The sequence below is a fragment of the Acanthopagrus latus genome, chromosome 23, assembly GCF_904848185.1.
Source record: "Acanthopagrus latus isolate v.2019 chromosome 23, fAcaLat1.1, whole genome shotgun sequence".
Taxonomy (NCBI): domain Eukaryota; kingdom Metazoa; phylum Chordata; class Actinopteri; order Spariformes; family Sparidae; genus Acanthopagrus; species Acanthopagrus latus.
Window position 1 is genome coordinate 373,862 of NC_051061.1, and position 17,231 is coordinate 391,092.

Below are 17,231 nucleotides of genomic sequence, written 5' to 3' on the forward strand. Positions count from 1 at the left end.
TGCCGTGCCAGCACAGAATTCAAAATAAAAGCAGACACTTATGAAGGCAGTCTGCAATTTCACACAAATACAATCAATCAGCCAGTCTGTTAATTGATTGATGAATTATCTAAATGATTAGATGATTACTTAATTTATTTATTATTTAATTCATATAACCATCCTTATTCTGACCACACTGAAGCCTTAGGAGATGGGGGCCAGGACATTTCATCTTTTTGTACAATTAGTCCAACATAAAAAACGAACTCAATAGCTGGAGTTTCTGATGAGGAATTTCAAAATAAAAGCCCACTTAATAGTCAAATATTTTCAATATTTCCACATTAAGAGGAAACTACCAGTTTCCACAGACTCATTTCACTTCAGACTGATAGAACTCAACCTCAGAGACTCACTCGGGTAGTTCCAGGACGTTCTGATGTGGATTTTCAAAATTAAAGCCCTCTAAAATGTGACATTTTTGCTAATATTTCCCTTTGATTTCAGATTTACTTTAAAAGAAAATTGCCTGTTTCCACAGACTCATTTCACATCAGACTGATAGTAGTCAATGTCAGAGTTGCACTCTGATAATTCCAGGAGGATCTGATGTGGATTTTCAAAATTACAGCCCTCCAAATTGTGACTTTTTTTTGCTGATATTTTCCTTTGATTTCAGATTTACTTTAAAAGAACAGTACCTGTTTCCACAGACTCACTTCACTTCAGAGTGATAGTACTCAGCGTCAGAGTTGCACTCAGATAATTCCAGGAGGATCTGATGTGGATTTTCAAAATTTAAGCCCTGTGAAACGCAAAATATTTATAATATTTCCCTCAAATACAGATTGATATTGGAAGGAATCTGCCGGTGTCCACAGACTAATTTCACTTCAGACTGATGGTATTCAACCTCAGAGTTGTTCTCAAATTATTTAAGCATTATTTTCCCTCCAAATTCAGATTGACATGAACAACTCTTTCAGCAGGGCCAATTTCACCAACCCAGTCACCCCGGAAGACTACCATGTCCTGTTGTTTCAGTCACAAAGTGTTTCTTCCTTGTCTGTCTGCCACATGTGCTCCCTCACCTGGCCCATGCTGGCCAGATTTTTATCTTCTGCCTTGTGTGCTTATAGTTTTACAGTCTTTTATCAGTGCTAGTCCCTCTCCCTTTAAAGAGTGTGCTTCGTTGTTCTTTAGTTTGCATATTATATATGTGGACTTGTTCATTTGAATTTAAATGATATTGTCTATATACAGTTCCTTCTAAAAGTATTCACCCCCCTTGAACTTTTCGACACGTTATCACGTTTTCACCACACATGTAAATGCATTTTATTGGGATTTTCAAAATTTTGAAAATCCACATCAGATCCTCCTGGAATTATCTGGTTGCAACTCTGATGTTGAGTACTATCACTCTGAACAGAAATGAGTCTGTGGAAACAGGTAGTTTTCTTTTAAAGTAAGTCTGAAATCAAAGGGAAATATTAGCAGAAATGTCACATTTCAGAGGGCTTTAATTTTGAAAATCCACATCAGACCTTTCTGGAATTACACTAATGACTCTCTAAGGTGGAGAACTATCAATCTGAACAGACATGAGTCTGTGGAAAGAGGTAGTTTTCTTTTAAAGTAAATCTGAAATCAAAAGGAAATATTATCATCAATCTCAATTTTCAAAGTGCTTTAATTTTGAAAATCCACATCAGATCTTCCTGGAATTATCTGAGTGCAACCCTGACATTGAGTACTATCAGTCTGAAGTGAAATGAGTCTGTGGAAACAGATACTTTTGTTTTAAAGTAAATCTGAAATCAAAAGGAAATATTAGTAAAAATGTCACATTTTAGAGGGCTTTAATTTTGAAAATCCACATCAGAACTTCCTGGAATCATGTGAGTGCAACCCTGACATTGAGTACTATCAGTCTGAAGTGAAATGAGTCTGTGGAAATGGGTATTTTTCTTTTAAAGTAAATCTGAAATCAAAGGAAAATATCACAAATCACATTTTAGAGGGCTTCTATTTTGAAAATCCATATCAGATCTTCCTGGAATTATCTGAGTGAGTCCCTGAGGTTGAGTTCTATCAGTCTGAAGTGAAATGAGTCTGTGGAAACTGGTACTTTCCTCTTAATGTGGATCTGAATATGAGGGAAATATTGTTATTAGCTATTGTGTTTATTTTTATGTTGGACTAATTGTACAAACAGATGAAATGTCATGACCCACATCTTCTACGGCTTCAGTGTGATAAGAATAAGGATGGTAATATGAATTGAATAATAAATAAATAATCAATGAATTAATTCCTTAAATGCTCAATTAAGTAATTAACTAATCGTTTAAATAATTCATCAATCAATTAACAGTCTCGCTGATTGATTGTATTTGTGTGAAATTGCAGACTGCTTTCATAAGTGTCTGCTTTTATTTTGAATTCTGTTCTGGCACGGCATTACCGTAATATCGCCTATATACAGGCACTGCAAATTAAGTGGCAGCTAGGTTGACCGGGGATTTCGGAGTGGAGGGTGGCTTGACTGCAGTTTGTCCACCGACTGGACCTTCTCACTTTTCGGAAGCGGTTAACTTAATGCGTGGATTTAAGGAGAAGCCGTGCTTGCTGTGACAGCTGTCGACGGAATCGGCTCAGCGATATGACGATTACATGTACTACATTTATGTTACTGTAAAAACAGCGAATAAACTAAAGACAGCGACGTCGGACCTGTGTGAACCCGGAGGGACTATGGCTGAATATGTTGAGGTAATAAACTCTTAGTATGGGCGCTGTAATGTAATGTAACATTGCATCTTTCCCGTGGTTGACCTCTTTTCCATCGTCGGTGCCACAAAGTAACCCGGGCTGCAACTCCAGTAGCACCGCCGTTACCAGGCAAGTCGGTGGCACTTGCAGCATTTGGACAACAGCATCCGTTTGTCGCCTGAACTGGTTCCAGAAACGGAGCGAAAACACGAACTGTCTGAGCTCCTCCAAGGGCCAAAAGGTCACCAGGATCTGTTATGAAGATGTGAACTCTCCCTCAACCCCTTCCTCCTCTTTCTCTCTTTTCATTTTTTTGGGACGAAGACATCAGACGCGATTCCGGCCTTTCGGGGATGTACGAAAGCGTGGATGTTGTGGGTTTTAGCCCCAGCCCCAGCAGCCCCAGTGCCGGCTCTTTTCTGAGCATGGACTACTACCACAGACCTCCAGGGCTCGGGCCGGAGAAGGGACTGCTGTCTGGTGTAGGAACACTCCAGCGACCGTTCGGAGGATCCCTGGTGACCGGCAGGTACTGGAGCGGATCCAGCCACTGTGAGTCCCATGAAAATAATGACGTGTAAACAAAATAATGAAATAAATAAATAAATGAAATGTAAAACTTTTAGTTTTAAAAATATTTTAAAAATGATTGTAAAATAACGAAATCAGTGCACTTTGTATGTGGTTTGCTTTCATAATTTGGCATATTTACTTACACACCAAGTTTGCTTTTCGTGTTGTTCACTGATCTGCAAAACCCTGATATCTGACAAATGCTGCATTCAGTTTAAGATGACCCATCTTTGTAGCAACGTTATGAAAATAAATACATAATGGGCTTCTCCATTAGGTCTTTTTTTTTTTTTTTGTCTATGCTGTGTATTACGCAACTCAAGGCTTTGGTCTATGTTTTAGGTGGAGTGACTCAAATGACCTCAGCAGGTCAGCAGCTGCCTGTACTCATTTACCAAATTGAGCCCATCCTGACCTCAGGCTCAGTGTGTGTTCAAAGCTCACCAACATTCACTGCACAGGCTTTTAACATGTGAACAGTTTAGAGAGGAAACATTTAGTCCATTTGCTACTGGCAGAAAATTAACTAGGAATTATGTGGTATACTTGCACACAAAAGTACTACAACTATAAAAAACAATGTTATTTATAATATTTATTGTATTGTTTATGATTGATAACGGCCATTTGTGTAGATGTTTTACGTGATTATGTCACCGTACCGTATTCTGATAGTAAGAACTTTTAGTTTGGTTAGTCAAATAGACAATTCTACCAATAACTGATGCAGTTCACATTTCAGGCTGTTTTTTTTTTCAGTGTCGCCTGTTTGGAAAGTCAGTGTGTAGCATTACTAGACAATAGAGCATAAGGTGTGAAACCAACATTCTAATGAGAGTTATGTCACTAATACTAACACTTCAAATACTAGAAGAAAGGGGAAATATTTATATTTTGGTAGTCATTTAGTGTCTGGTGAACATTTCCTTGATTTTACACTACATCAAGTGTTTGCCTCACAGTGTACCACATTGGGTATTATTTCAAAGTTTGGAAAATATTACATATGATAGTATATGTTATGTATATTATAAATATGACCATAAGTGGTAATTTCAGTGGGTCCCCAATAAAAATTGTGATTTCTGACTTGAATTGAAATGTTAAACTTGTGTTTGTTGTTACATGGTTATAATCATCATTATATTCAAATATATTGAAATTAAACAAATGAAATCCCAATTCTGAAAACAAAACACTGGCACCTCTAGGGCTGCCCTGTGAAAGTTGATGAGTCAGTCAGTCAGAGACACTTTTTGTCAGTCAAAGTACATTACAAAAACAAGATAAAACATAGAACCTTACAAAATGCACGGGAATCTCAATGAGGAATTATATATAAAAAGAAGCAAAAATGTACGTTTATATTAGCTGCCGCATTAGTAAAAATAAAATTCAACTCACAACATGTGAGAAGAAGAATAAGGCTTTATATTTTAAAATAAGCAAGCTAAATATCATACAGATAGTGAATAACATGTTTAACTTGCTGTGAAAATGTAGATTAAAAATGTTCTATGTTGTATAATTTTACTGAGAGGAAATGTATTTCTACCCGCAAAAATCTTTGGCCATAGCTCCTCATTATAAGCTGTACATGCGCACTTTACCTGCTGTAATTCAAGAGATGGCAGCTTGCTGGGTGCTGACTGTCACCACCCCAAGGCTGTGATTAACAGTGTGAAAAGGAACTGACGTAGGAGCAGATGACGTAGAAGTTTGTAGAGAGTTGGAGGAGCCTTGTAACACAGGGGACTTCTGGGCAATAGATTTAAATGGAGAAAGATAATTCAGTTAAATTGCTGAGAGAGGAGAAAGAGCTTGGACTCGACCAGCCAAACATATTGATAAAACAACAAGCACAAGACAGAGGAAGACAGTATGATCATCTTTTTCATGAGGCTGGTTTGCTTAGAAGTCATGGCTAGTCGTAGCGCTTTATTTTGCTTTCCCTGCCTCCTTTCTCAAACAGCAGGACCAGATCTAGCATGGATCCAGTCAGGTAGGACCGATTTAAAGCACCCTGCAGAAAAAGTGAAAAGGCATGGACAGGTTAATTCTACGTGTCTTGTAATGTTTGGTAGATAAATATTGCTGCTCAGCTTGATGAAGGCTACAGGATAGGGATCTGAAGAAAACGAGGTAGTTTACAAAAAGAGGCAAATCATGTCTAAAATGATAGACTGTAATTTAATGTTTGAGCTAGCCCTGTGTGGCCATGATGAAAGTGTCTGCTCAGATCAGGGGGCTTTCACAGGACTAATGGATGTTGAAGCATTACTAGATTCAGCAGTACAAGAACATCTGCAGAGTGTTACTTTGTATAAAGGAGTATTTGAGACAGCACAGAAAGAACTCCTTGACTGCATGCTCTCAGTTTTTAGAGAGCACATCACTGAAAAAATCAGGAGTGCTGTCTTGTTTATGTCATTTTTCAAGCCAAAATGTCAAACATTTACTGTTTCCAGCTTTGTAATTGGAAATTTTTGGCTGCTGTTTTTCTTGTCATTAATGACAGTAAATGAATAGTTTGCAGCAAATAAAACTTACAGTTCAGTGTGGCGCCAAACTGAAAAATTATGAATAGTTGAATCTTTTGATTGAGCAGCATAATTTGATTTGACTGATAAAATCCTGAGTTAGGTACAGAGCTATCATATCATCCTGATACACTTGTCTACAAATTTAAATAAACAAAATAGTTGTTTACTTATACGGTCATCATCCTCATGAGCGAATACAGAATCTTTCTGAGGTGATTTATTTTGACAGTAGCACAGTAAGTTTATTCACCAATACCAAGTTTGAATCTTTGAAATCATCCATTTTGCTTTATTATGCTATGAGAAATGTAAACGTTTTGCACAAAACAAAAAGAATCCTTTGTTTAATATGATGAAAGAAGCTAGGCTGCTCAAGGCTCGAATGTTATCTAATCACAAGCAGCCATACACAGAATTGGCATAAATAAATAAGGTTTAGAAGTGGCAAAATTATGATCAGGTTAGGAGCCAACAGTCTGCTTTTATTCAGTGAAACCCAATCTGATAGAAAACTTGATAGCTCTGTGTCAGCCATCTGTAATTGCTTGACCATAATTTAAGCTCACCAGAAACAGGATCCACATCAAATTATACTCATAGATACAAGCATGATGACATGGTGATGTAACTGTTACATGGCCCTTGTGCAATCAAGTTAAAACATGAAGAGAGAATGCAAAGTGGACTCTGGTCAGCTGGTGAGAAACATAAAAAGAGACATATAGAAGCAAGAGGGATGTGCTCGTAAGTACTGCCCTCAGTGTGTGTGTGTCTTTGTGTTGGACGGGAATGAAGGGTGTCAAACAGGTTCAAAAGTCAAAGGCTGTTCACAAACACATGCCCGCACACACATTCAGCCTCCGCTCCAGTGGCATGTAAGCAGTGGCTGGGGGATAGAGGCTCACTGTGTGTGTGTGTGTGTGTGTGTGTGTGTGTGTGTGTGTGTGTGTGTGTTTGGGAGTGATCCAAAGCAGTGACTCACTGACAATTGGGAAGTGACCTACATCTCTACCCCTCTTCATTTCTCCTATCTGCCTATTTCTTTCCTGTGTCAGCTGCCCAGTCATCACTTCCCCACACTGAATGACCTCGCTTTTATGTCACACACACACACACACACACACACACACACACACACACACACACACACACACACACAGTGACACAAATACACATCCACTCACAGTTTGTCTGGGAATGTGAGGGTATATTGACCACATTTAACCTGAGGGTGAGTGTGTGAAAAATGGGGGGAGGTAGATGGTTGTGTGGATGTCTTAATTTCTGCGTGTGTTTGTGACTGCCAGTGGAAAGCTGATTATTGATTATTACTGATTATTATTAATTAATTTGTTCCAGAGTTCTCTGACACAGCATGTTTTTGTCTTCATTTGAAACTTATGTCACATCTTCACATATTTTAGAGACAGGAAAATGTTATGTGTGCTGTGTAACTTAAAGGAGGCCTATTATGCGTTTAATCAAAGAAAAGTCTGCGCCTAGAAGTTTGTTTCTTCCTCTGAAAACACTGCTCCTGATGTGCCTTGTCAGTGGTCTCGCTTTTAAGGCCCCCACACACCGCCCAGATGTCCAACTGCCTTATCCGATCACTCTCCAACCGCTCTGTTGCCTCTTGTCTGACCCGTTCGGCAGAAAAGTTGCATTGAAACACACCGCTTCGACGTGCTGCCTACTGCACAGTAGCGTGTACGTCCTGCAGAAGCGGGTGGCGCTTGTGTTGTGAGTTGTAAACCAGAGGCTTATGCACGCAACTCTTTTTACTTTCGATCAAAATGAAACTTAAGTATTTCAGATAAAAACAGCAGCATACTAAACATGCAGCGAGCACAAATAAATTCATCCTGAATGGACATATCAACTGGTCTCGTGCCAGAACTGCAAAACATGAAAACATGAAAACAAGAAGAGAAAAACAAAGCGCACACAGTATTCCGCCACTCCCACACACTGCAATGATTCGCTCGCGCGCCGCCGAATGGCCATTCAGCTGGCACACAACCAATCAGACAATCCAACTGCTCAGACGTCCAACGGCCCATCGGAGCCGACAACGTCCACGCAGCTCCGAAAGCTTCCGACACAGCTGAACACACCAAACATATTTGTTCCCAACCTTGTCCGAGTCTCTCCAAACTCTTCAGACGTCCAACGGTTGGGCCAGTGTGTGGCCTTAAGGGTAGACACTCTACTCAATAACACTCCTGTTCAATAGCTTGAGTTTTGCGGCTAGATGTCTCACTTTTTAGTAACTTCTCATTATCAACTACAAAAATTACTATTGCATAAGAGCACTAATGCACTATTGCATTGAGCAGTGTGTTTCATTGCAACTTTTCCGCCGAACGGGTAAGACAAGAGGCAATGGAGTGGTCGGAGAGTGGTTGTTTAAGGCAGTTGGACGTCTGGGCGGTGTGTGGGGGCCCTTAAATTACCTTTGAATACAGTCACCAGCTGAAAAAAGCACACAAAACCAATATAAATTTTTGCTCAAAATCAAGTTTTTAGTAATATATTAACGTTAATTATTGACAGCTGACAGTCAGGGTGATTTGATCAGGGTTTTGGGGGGTTGTTCAATAAATGCTGCAAGCAGTATCTACTAATACAGGTCACTAATTTCAATTTTGTTTCTTAATTACCTCTGCCATGGAGTTTATGCTTTCACCATGTCTGTTTGTTGGTTGGTTGGTCCGCAGGATTGCATAAAAACTACGGAACCGATATCTACGAAACTTGAATGGAGAATGGGTCTTGGCCCCAAATAGACACCATTAACTTTGATGTGGCTCCAGATACATCCAGATGTCACTTTCTTTGTCTTAAATGTGTTTTTCAACATTTTGAAATGATTTCTAATGGGTTCATTGTATGGATCTTCATGAAAAAAATCTGGTATATTAAGGTGGCTGGTATATATTTATGAGTGATTACAAAAGGTGACCAATGGCCTTTGGGAGAGGTACGGTATGTGCTCTACTTAATGCCATTTTAGTTATCATCTGTAGTTGTTAGTTGTCAGTGGCATAATAAAAACACTATCCAAATATTGAGTAACTAAATAATTACATTCATTTTTTGCAGCTCACAACCTGCTAAGAGCTAACCCCCATTTCAATATAGATTTTCAGAATCCTCCTGGTTTTACCAGCACAACATATTTGTGAGGTCCTGCCAGCCGAAACACATGTGACTGAGGGGATAGCTTTTAGTCCCAAGCCCTGCAGTACAATATGGCATTTTAGTGGTGCGGCATTGATAAACTTTTATACAGACCATCAATCAAACTATTTAGAATGCATAGTGGTCAGTAATGGTCTGTGGTCAATCAATCAGACCTGACCTGATACTGGCAACATTCCACATTTTAACTAGAAAATGATCTGGTTAAAGCATCAGTTAAAAATGAACTGCTGCCTGAAAGTTGTTCATACTGTTACAGTTAGGAGGTTGAATTAGGACCCAAAGTGGACACTGAAACAGGGGAAATGGGGCAAAGGGATAAAATTAATTTACTGAATTTACCCAGATGAAAAGAAAGCTATGGTGGTTCAAAATCAGCGAGAGGCTCTGCAGTGATGTGGCTGTGGAGCTGGAAATGAGAAAGGGAAAACATAAGTAAATAATGCATTTTAACCAGAAAATATAAGGGAGCAAGACACCCTCAAGAATTCAACAAGAGAGGGGTGCTGTTTAGCTCATTTGGTAGAGCAGGCAGCCCATGTAAAGAGGCTTTGTCCTCACTACAGCAGCCTGGTCCTTTGCTGCGTGTCACCCCCCCGTCTCTTTCATCCTGTTTCCTGTCACATCTTCAGCTGATCTATCAATAACGCCATATAAAGGCCAAACAGATACTTTTAAAAAAGACTTTCACTAGAGGTTTAGCCATATATACCACTAGGATGACCAGAAACAATCTTTTAGCGGGTAGAGAGAAAACTGATGCTCAATTACTGAAGCTGACGAGTAGATGAGCTGCAGGTGTTTGAGGAACAGGAGCCCTAGCCACACAGAGTCTCTGAAAAAACAACTGACGCACACAGGCAAAACACACAAAATCCACAATTACCACACATACTGCTGTTGGATAGTAATAAAAATAGAGAAGAGGTCCAACTCCACTTAAATGAAACAGTATAAAACCATAACACTACATTAGCTGGGCTGGTAATACTGACTGGCTGATGTATCAACTAGTATTTGTTAGTAAGCAGCAATGGGAGTTCCATTAGACTCAGATCTGCAATGACTGATTATTTGAATCATTAATTTTCTCAATTAATCAGCCCCAAAGTCATAGAGCACAAGGTGAATTTGAATTTGGGTGGTGAGTTGGTCCTTGAAGCTCAAAGTCAAGAAAAAGGAATTTGAGAACATGGACCTTGTCATGTCATTGACTGATGCACCTTTAGCTCTAATATCAACTCAAGTTTCTGTTCTGCACTGAAATATACCTGCAGAAGACAGACATTTGTCAACCATCAGAGCTTTTTGGTAATAATGGATTTCCATGATTGCTTTATTCGTGTGATGAAATCAGCTCTTCAAATGACTTGCCAGGTATTACTTATTCAATTAGTCAAAAAATAGTAACTGTCATCCAGTTGTTTTACCCATAAATGGTTTGGAATTGGATTTCTTCACTTATGGCTGTAGTAACCACAACCATTGTGTTGCTACAGAGATACGTCAGCGCAAATATCACAGTTTACAGACACCCCCCCACCCCCAACAATCATACAATAAAAGAAGATTGAAATACAGAGGTAATAATGAAAATAATTATAGAAAAAATAAACATGAAGCGGCATGTAAAGAAATAATGAGATAAAAAGAGCAAAAATAGAAAATAATGAAAACAATAATAATGATAATGATCATAGTAGTAATAATAATGATAAACCATTAACCTTGAAAGTGCCAAAAGATGTAAAGGTCATTGGAGGGGATTTCCACTCAGAGAAGTGTCTTCCCTTTCGAAGCAAATTCTTCAGGTCTGCAGTTAAACAATGTAGAAAGGTGTCCAGATCTTTAAAAACAGATCAGCTTTCACCTTTCAGGCAGCCTGTAATCTTTCATGGGGTAGGCTGTTACACACCTCTCTGTACCAAAAGGGTAATACTCAGTGGGGAATCTTTGAACCAATTGTGCAAAATGCACTTCTGAGCAGTTACAGGGAGGTTCTCAAGAAGTTTGTAATGTGTAGCAGGAAGGTGTAGTGCCCTAGAGGGAAGACTTAGTTGTCAAATTTGCCTTCTTGCAAAGAATTTCATCCAGAATCAAAGATGCTTTGATGCAAATTTTATTGATTCCATTGATTCTTTTTTCTAACCGTGGCTGAAAACTAAAATACTGTCAATATCACACAAAATACATTTAAACCAAAATAAAATCTATTGAAGTATAAGAAATTAAGAAAGCTGGTAGTCTCATAGTCCATAAAACATTTCTGCAGCTTCACAGCAAGCATTTTCCTGAACAACTGATGTAGCCAGGGACTTGTTTTTAAACGTAGAAAAGAAGATCAAGATACATTCTAATACAGTAAAGTATAAAAATCTATTACTGTAGAGTATGTGAAATAGCCACTATTGATACTCAGTCTCTTCTCTCTTGAAGATGGGGCCACATGGCCTCATCCACATCACAGTCAATATCCTCTCTTTGCAATGCATTGAGGAAAAAATCTTCTTGCATGCCTTAATCCAACCTTGACATTCCGCTGCACCTATTTCTCACTCTCATCTGCTTTAGAACTCCTCCATCCATGTTGGTAAAGAACAACACAGACGCTGCACCTTTCAAGGCCTGCAGACTGATTGCTCTTTGAAGATTTGTGTGAGGGAGTGTCAAACAGGTGCTTTACTGACTTCATACTAGGGGTGCACCGATCTGATATTAAGATTGGATATCGGCCCGATATTGACAAAACAGCTGGGTTGGGGATCGGAAAAATGAACAGATCCACGGGCCGATCCAGTTTTTTTCTTCTCCGTCGCAGCACATCCTACGTCATTCGTCAGTGTGTCACATGCTGGAAGAGCAGTAGTTGTTGTTTGACCAACTTTTTATTTGGACGTTGCACTTACTAACGTCACATTTTTCAGCTGATTAGCTGTTAGCCCCGCCATCAGTTGTTAGCCTCACCGGTCAGCTGTTAGCCTAGCAACGTTAACTTTCAAACCGACGTACTCAATACTCTGTGGGCTGTCCATCATTGCTCCGTTGGTCATCCCTCCACCACAACCTCAGGGTTATTCACCGCTGGGCTGCTTTGTCGCTCTCCTCTGCTGCTGCGGTCTCCCTGACTCGCAGCGATGTTGGATGGTTGCTACTCCGCCATTGCTGGCGGGGTCTTCAGGTGTTCAGCACAGGAGCACCTAAACCTCTGCTGTCAATTCACCCCAGGCTTCTCCTGTGTCGCCCCTGCTGTGTGCACAGAGCCTCCAGATGCTAGTTTGTGTAGGGGCGGTGCTACTGACTTCGGTGCTAGTGTTCCCTCCGTGCTGACTGACAGGCGCTCCATTTATTCTTTGTTTTGTTGTTTCCACTATGATAAAAGTGCCTTTTGTAAATCCTGATATTTCTTGGTTATGTACAGGGTGAGCACCTGAAGGGGATATAGCAGGGGGAGGGAGAACATCTCTCTATGAAAGCAAGGAATCTCTGTCTGTCTGCCTCAAATATCTCTGCAGATCAGGAATGGACTGATCTGAGATTTTCAGCATGGCTGCTGTGTGGTTTAAGGGTGTGCAGCGTCAGATTTGTTTGGACTAAAATGATACCGCTAATAAATGATTTCATAAAGTATTTACCAATTCCGCTAGAATTGTCAGCTATAGCCACGTGCGCACCAGCGCCAATCACTGCACACCATAGCCATGTGCGCACCAGAGCCAATCACTGCAGAGCCCGTCCCCACGACACACCTTAAGAAACAAGCAGATTTATACCTGCAGCGGCGCAAGCTGGACCGGTATTTTGACAGCGATTCGGTCCCGTTCTTTGCATCTAAACTGACTGCTGTGGATTAATGAGACTGAACGAGTCTGTTCCGGTCTGAGGAGAGATGGATACGCGAGAACACCCCAGTCGCCCGACCGGATTTACGATAAATAATATCTGCCACGTTTTTTCGCGAACATTGCCGTCACATTTGCTTTGTGTCTGGTGCGGGAAGAAATGGTAAAAACGGGCTTTTGTCACGAAAGCGTCCGCAAGCAGGAAGTGTTTGCAAGCAAAAAAACACGTTCCTGTTGGTGGAAAAAGGCACCACACCAACCACTCACAAAATTATATGGCAAAACACGTGATTTGGTTGCCGAGGAACAGGGGCAAGTTGTGGGAGAGACGGCGGCAAAAGAGTGACAGCAGCAGTGACGGTGATAGAGAGTGAGTTTTAAGAGTTGAGAGATTTGCGACATTTAGTGTGTTTGGAGTGTATAGTTAATGTGTTAAGCAGCGTTTGGTGTAGTGTGTTTAGTGTGTAGCGTAGTTGTTTTTTTGTGTTGTTAGTCTAAACAACGAGGAGACAGCTGAATGTGAAGGAGGCAAGAGAGCTGAGGGAGGCCTGAGCCCGAGGCAATGCCTGCAATTAAATGTAAATTGTTACATATATAACTTTATAAATTTCAAAAACTGCAACTGCAAAGTAAGTAAGTAATAAAAATGGTTTGTTAAATATATTTGTGGTTTTCACAGTAAAAAATCTACTTTTTCCTCCTTTGATTTTATGTTTTTTTGTGATTTTAGGTCCATTGTTTTAATACATTATGTCTAAATGAAGCAATAACTGTACAGTCACACATGTGTGGTTGTGCTGAAAATAATGACACCAAACAAGGCAAGGTAAATAGTTTTTAAGGTGAAATATAATGATAAACCTCTCCGGGAACCATCACCTTGTCGCAGTGGAGAGGTTTATCTGTCCCAGTGAACCTGGGAGCTAGGTTGTCAGGAGCCATATGCTCTTGGTAGGGTCTCCCAAGGCAAATTGGTCTCAGGTGAGGGGCCAGACTAAGTATGGTTCAGAATACCCCATGGAAAATAGAGGTGTGAGGCGAGAGACCCTGCCCGGAGGAAGCCCGGGGCCCACATCCGGAGCCAGGCCTGGACGGAGGATCCGTGAGCGAGAACCTGGTGGCCGGGGCCCAGCCGGGCACAGCCTAAAAGAGCAACGTGGCACTTCTCCCTCCCCCATCCCGTGGACCCACCATCCGGAAAGAGCCCGAGGTGGTGCGGGATGCTGAGCGTTACTGGTTGGATCTGGCGGAGCTTACCTCCATGCACAGCGTCGGCTCTGGATCCAAACTCCCGGATAGGGGCTGGACACTATTCTTCTCCGGAGTTTCCAAAGGCGTGAGGCACCAGGCGGGTGTGGGGATACTCACAAGTCCCCGGCTGAGTGCCGCCTTGTTGGAGTTTACCCCGGTGGACGAGAGGGTCGCTTCCCTACTCCTAAGGGCTGGGGGGAAAAACTCTGACTGTTGTCAGTGCATATGCACCGAACGGCAGTTTGGAGTATGCAGCCTTCTTAGAGGTCCTGGCTGGGGCCCTGCAAGGGGCCCCAGTGGGGGACTCCGTGGTCTTACTGGGGGACTTCAACATGCACGTCGGTAATGACGGAGATACAGCCTATTATTAGACTTCTGTGCTAGTCACGGTCTGTCTATAATGACCACCATGTTCGGACACAAGGATGCTCATAAGTGTACGTGGTACCAGAGCACCCTAGGTCGAAGGTCAATCACTGATTTTGTGATCGTATCATCTGATCTTTGGCAGTGTGTCTTGGACAGTTGGGTGAAGAGAGGGGCAGAGCTGTCAACTGATCACCACCTGGTGGTGAGTTGGTTTTGGTGGCAGGGGAAATCCCTGGACAGACCTGGTAAGCCCAAATGAGTAGTGCGGGTAAGCTGGGAATGTCTGGGGGAGGCTCCTGTCCGAGAGGCCTTCAACTCCCACCTCTGAAGGAGCTTCTCTAGCATCCCTGTGGTGGCTAGGGATATCGAACCTGAATGGACGATGTTCAAAGCTTCTGTTGTTGAAGCTGCAGCTGTGTCCTGTAGCCATAGGGTCTTAGGTGCCTCAAGGGGCGGCAACCTGCGAACACCCCGGTGGACACCGGTGGTCAGGGAAGCTGTCCGACTGAAGAAGGAGTCCTTTACGGACATGTTGTCCCGAGGGACTCCTGAGGCAGGTTTATACTACCGATGGGCCCGAAGGGCAGCAGCTGCAGCTGTGGCAGAGGCAAAGCAGTGGGTGTGGGAGGAGTTTGGCGAGGCCATGGAGAAGGACTTTCGGGCGGCACCAAAGCACTTCTGGAAAACAGTCTGCCACCTCAGGAGGGGGAAATGGGGAACCATCCAAGCTGTGTACAGCAAGGTTGGGACCTTGTTGACTTCAACTGAGGAGGTAATAGGGCGGTGGAAGGAGTACTTTGGTGACCTCCTGAATCCCACTCAGCCACCCTCTGTAATGGAGACAGAGCTGGAGGATGATGGGGTATCATTGCCGATTTCCCTTGGTGAAGTCACTGTGGTAGTCAAACAACTCCACAGTGGCAAAGCCCCAGGGATTGATGAGATACCACCAGAAATGCTGAAGGCTCTGGGTGTGGAGGGGCTGTCTTGGTTGACACGCCTCTTCAACATTGCGTGGGGGTCGGGGTCGGTGCCGAAGGAGTGGCAAACGGGTGTGGTGGTCCCTCTCTTTAAGAAGGGGGACCAGAGGGTGTGTGCCAATTACAGAGGCATCACACTAGTCAACCTGCCTGGGAAAGTCTACTCCAAGGTGCTGGAAAGTAGGGTCTGGCTGATTGTTGAACCTCGGATTGAAGAGGAACAATGCGGATTCCGTCTTGGCCATGGAACAACGGACCTTTACTCTGGCAGGGGTCTTGATCGGGGCCTGGGAGTACAATTTCCCAGTCGACATGTGTTTTGTGGATCTGGAGAAGGCGTATGACCGGGTATGACCCCGGGATGTTCTGTGGGAGGTGCTGCGGGAATATGGGGTGAGGGAGTCGGACTTGTTCTAAATGGATGTTGGCCTCTGCCAGGGCTGTGCCTTGTCCCCAATCCTGTTTGTGATATACATGGTGCATCGTGGTGTGGAGGGGTTACAGGACCTGAAGATCGCATCACTGCTTTTTGCAGATGATATGGTCTTGATGGCATCATTGGCTGTAGATCTACAGCACTCACTGGATCAGATTATATGACAACATCACTTTTTTACATTATTTTCATCGAAAAAAACCTTGTCCTATATTCGGGTCAATACGATAATTGCGTGTCGCCCCACTGTACCGTCTTTGAGACTGGTGACTCTTATATTCTCTCCACGGCTCCTATTTTCGCTGTCCTCAGTTCGGTCGGGTAAGAACTTGACTTTTTGTTCCAGTTCAGCGACTCGGTTCTCCAGGGACATGGTGCGGTCCTCACCTTTGGAAATGCGGCTCTCAGCCTCAGTTATCCTTTTACGTGTCCTCAATGCGGTTGCCCATTCTGTCCAAAGTGGACTGCAGCTTGGCAAACTTCTGCTCCATGAGGGCACTTAACTTCTCCATAACATTCTGGGCAGTAGCGGTTGCAACATTTTCCTCCATCAGCACACCATTGCCATTATCTGAGTTAGCTTCAGCACTGGCCATGTGTGTTGGGTTTGTTGCTTCAGTGCGTATTTTCTTTGTTGTTTCTTGCAAATTACTTTTCCCTTCAGCTCCAGAGGTAGTTGGAAACAAAAATCACTGAAGTAGCTGGTGAAGCCAGTGAAGTAGATCCTCTCACTCTGACTGCATCACCTGCATCCCAATATTGATATTGTGATAAAACAAGAAAAAAAAAGATATATGAGCAATGATATTGATATTGTCTGTCGGGCTTAACAGTGTGTCTACAAAAATCATGTTTAAGAACTTGTGCCTACATCCCCTTAATTGAATGCCGTGGTTAAAGGGTGGTTTCTAAGCTGATAGAGCATGCTCGCTATTAAGTAACTGCTGCTGGCATAGAGCCACGGCAGCCTGGGGAGGCCATTAAACCCTATTTTACATCAGATTTGGAAAGCGGCTTACCCCAGTACTGGCTAACACCGTCACTATTGGATTTCAACCAACCTGACCTGTGGACACAGGCTTGCTGCCCTGCCTAGGAGCCATGATGGCCTGACTTTGAATGGTTTAAACAACACATTATTTCTAGCCAAGGCCAGAGAAAACCGAGAGAAAATTGTGTCATTAAAGTTGCAATTTTTTTTTTTTTTTTTTAACATTTACATGCAATTTTTATACATTTCTATTTCTGCACTGAATAGTCTGTTGCAGCCAGTGTTTCCCTT

The 17,231-nt window shown here is 42.2% G+C and overlaps 1 protein-coding gene across 8 annotated transcripts in view; it reads left to right on the forward strand.

Moving 5' to 3' along the window:
- The first annotated feature begins 2,490 nt into the window (after positions 1 to 2,490).
- rarab (retinoic acid receptor, alpha b) overlaps positions 2,491 to 17,231 on the forward strand; it is a 69,176-nt gene continuing 54,435 nt past the window's right edge. For 3 of the 8 annotated variants that reach the window (XR_005072820.1, XM_037088635.1, XM_037088640.1), the window contains exon 1: positions 2,491 to 3,309. Coding sequence is in view for 4 of the 8 variants with exons in the window: in XM_037088635.1 (XP_036944530.1) it covers positions 3,111 to 3,309 (199 nt within the window). In the remaining 4 variants the exon portion in view is untranslated. Of the gene's footprint in view, positions 3,310 to 11,708; positions 11,749 to 17,231 lie in introns of those variants that run through there. The other 5 variants (XM_037088636.1, XM_037088637.1, XM_037088641.1 and 2 more) reach the window with 5 other exon arrangements.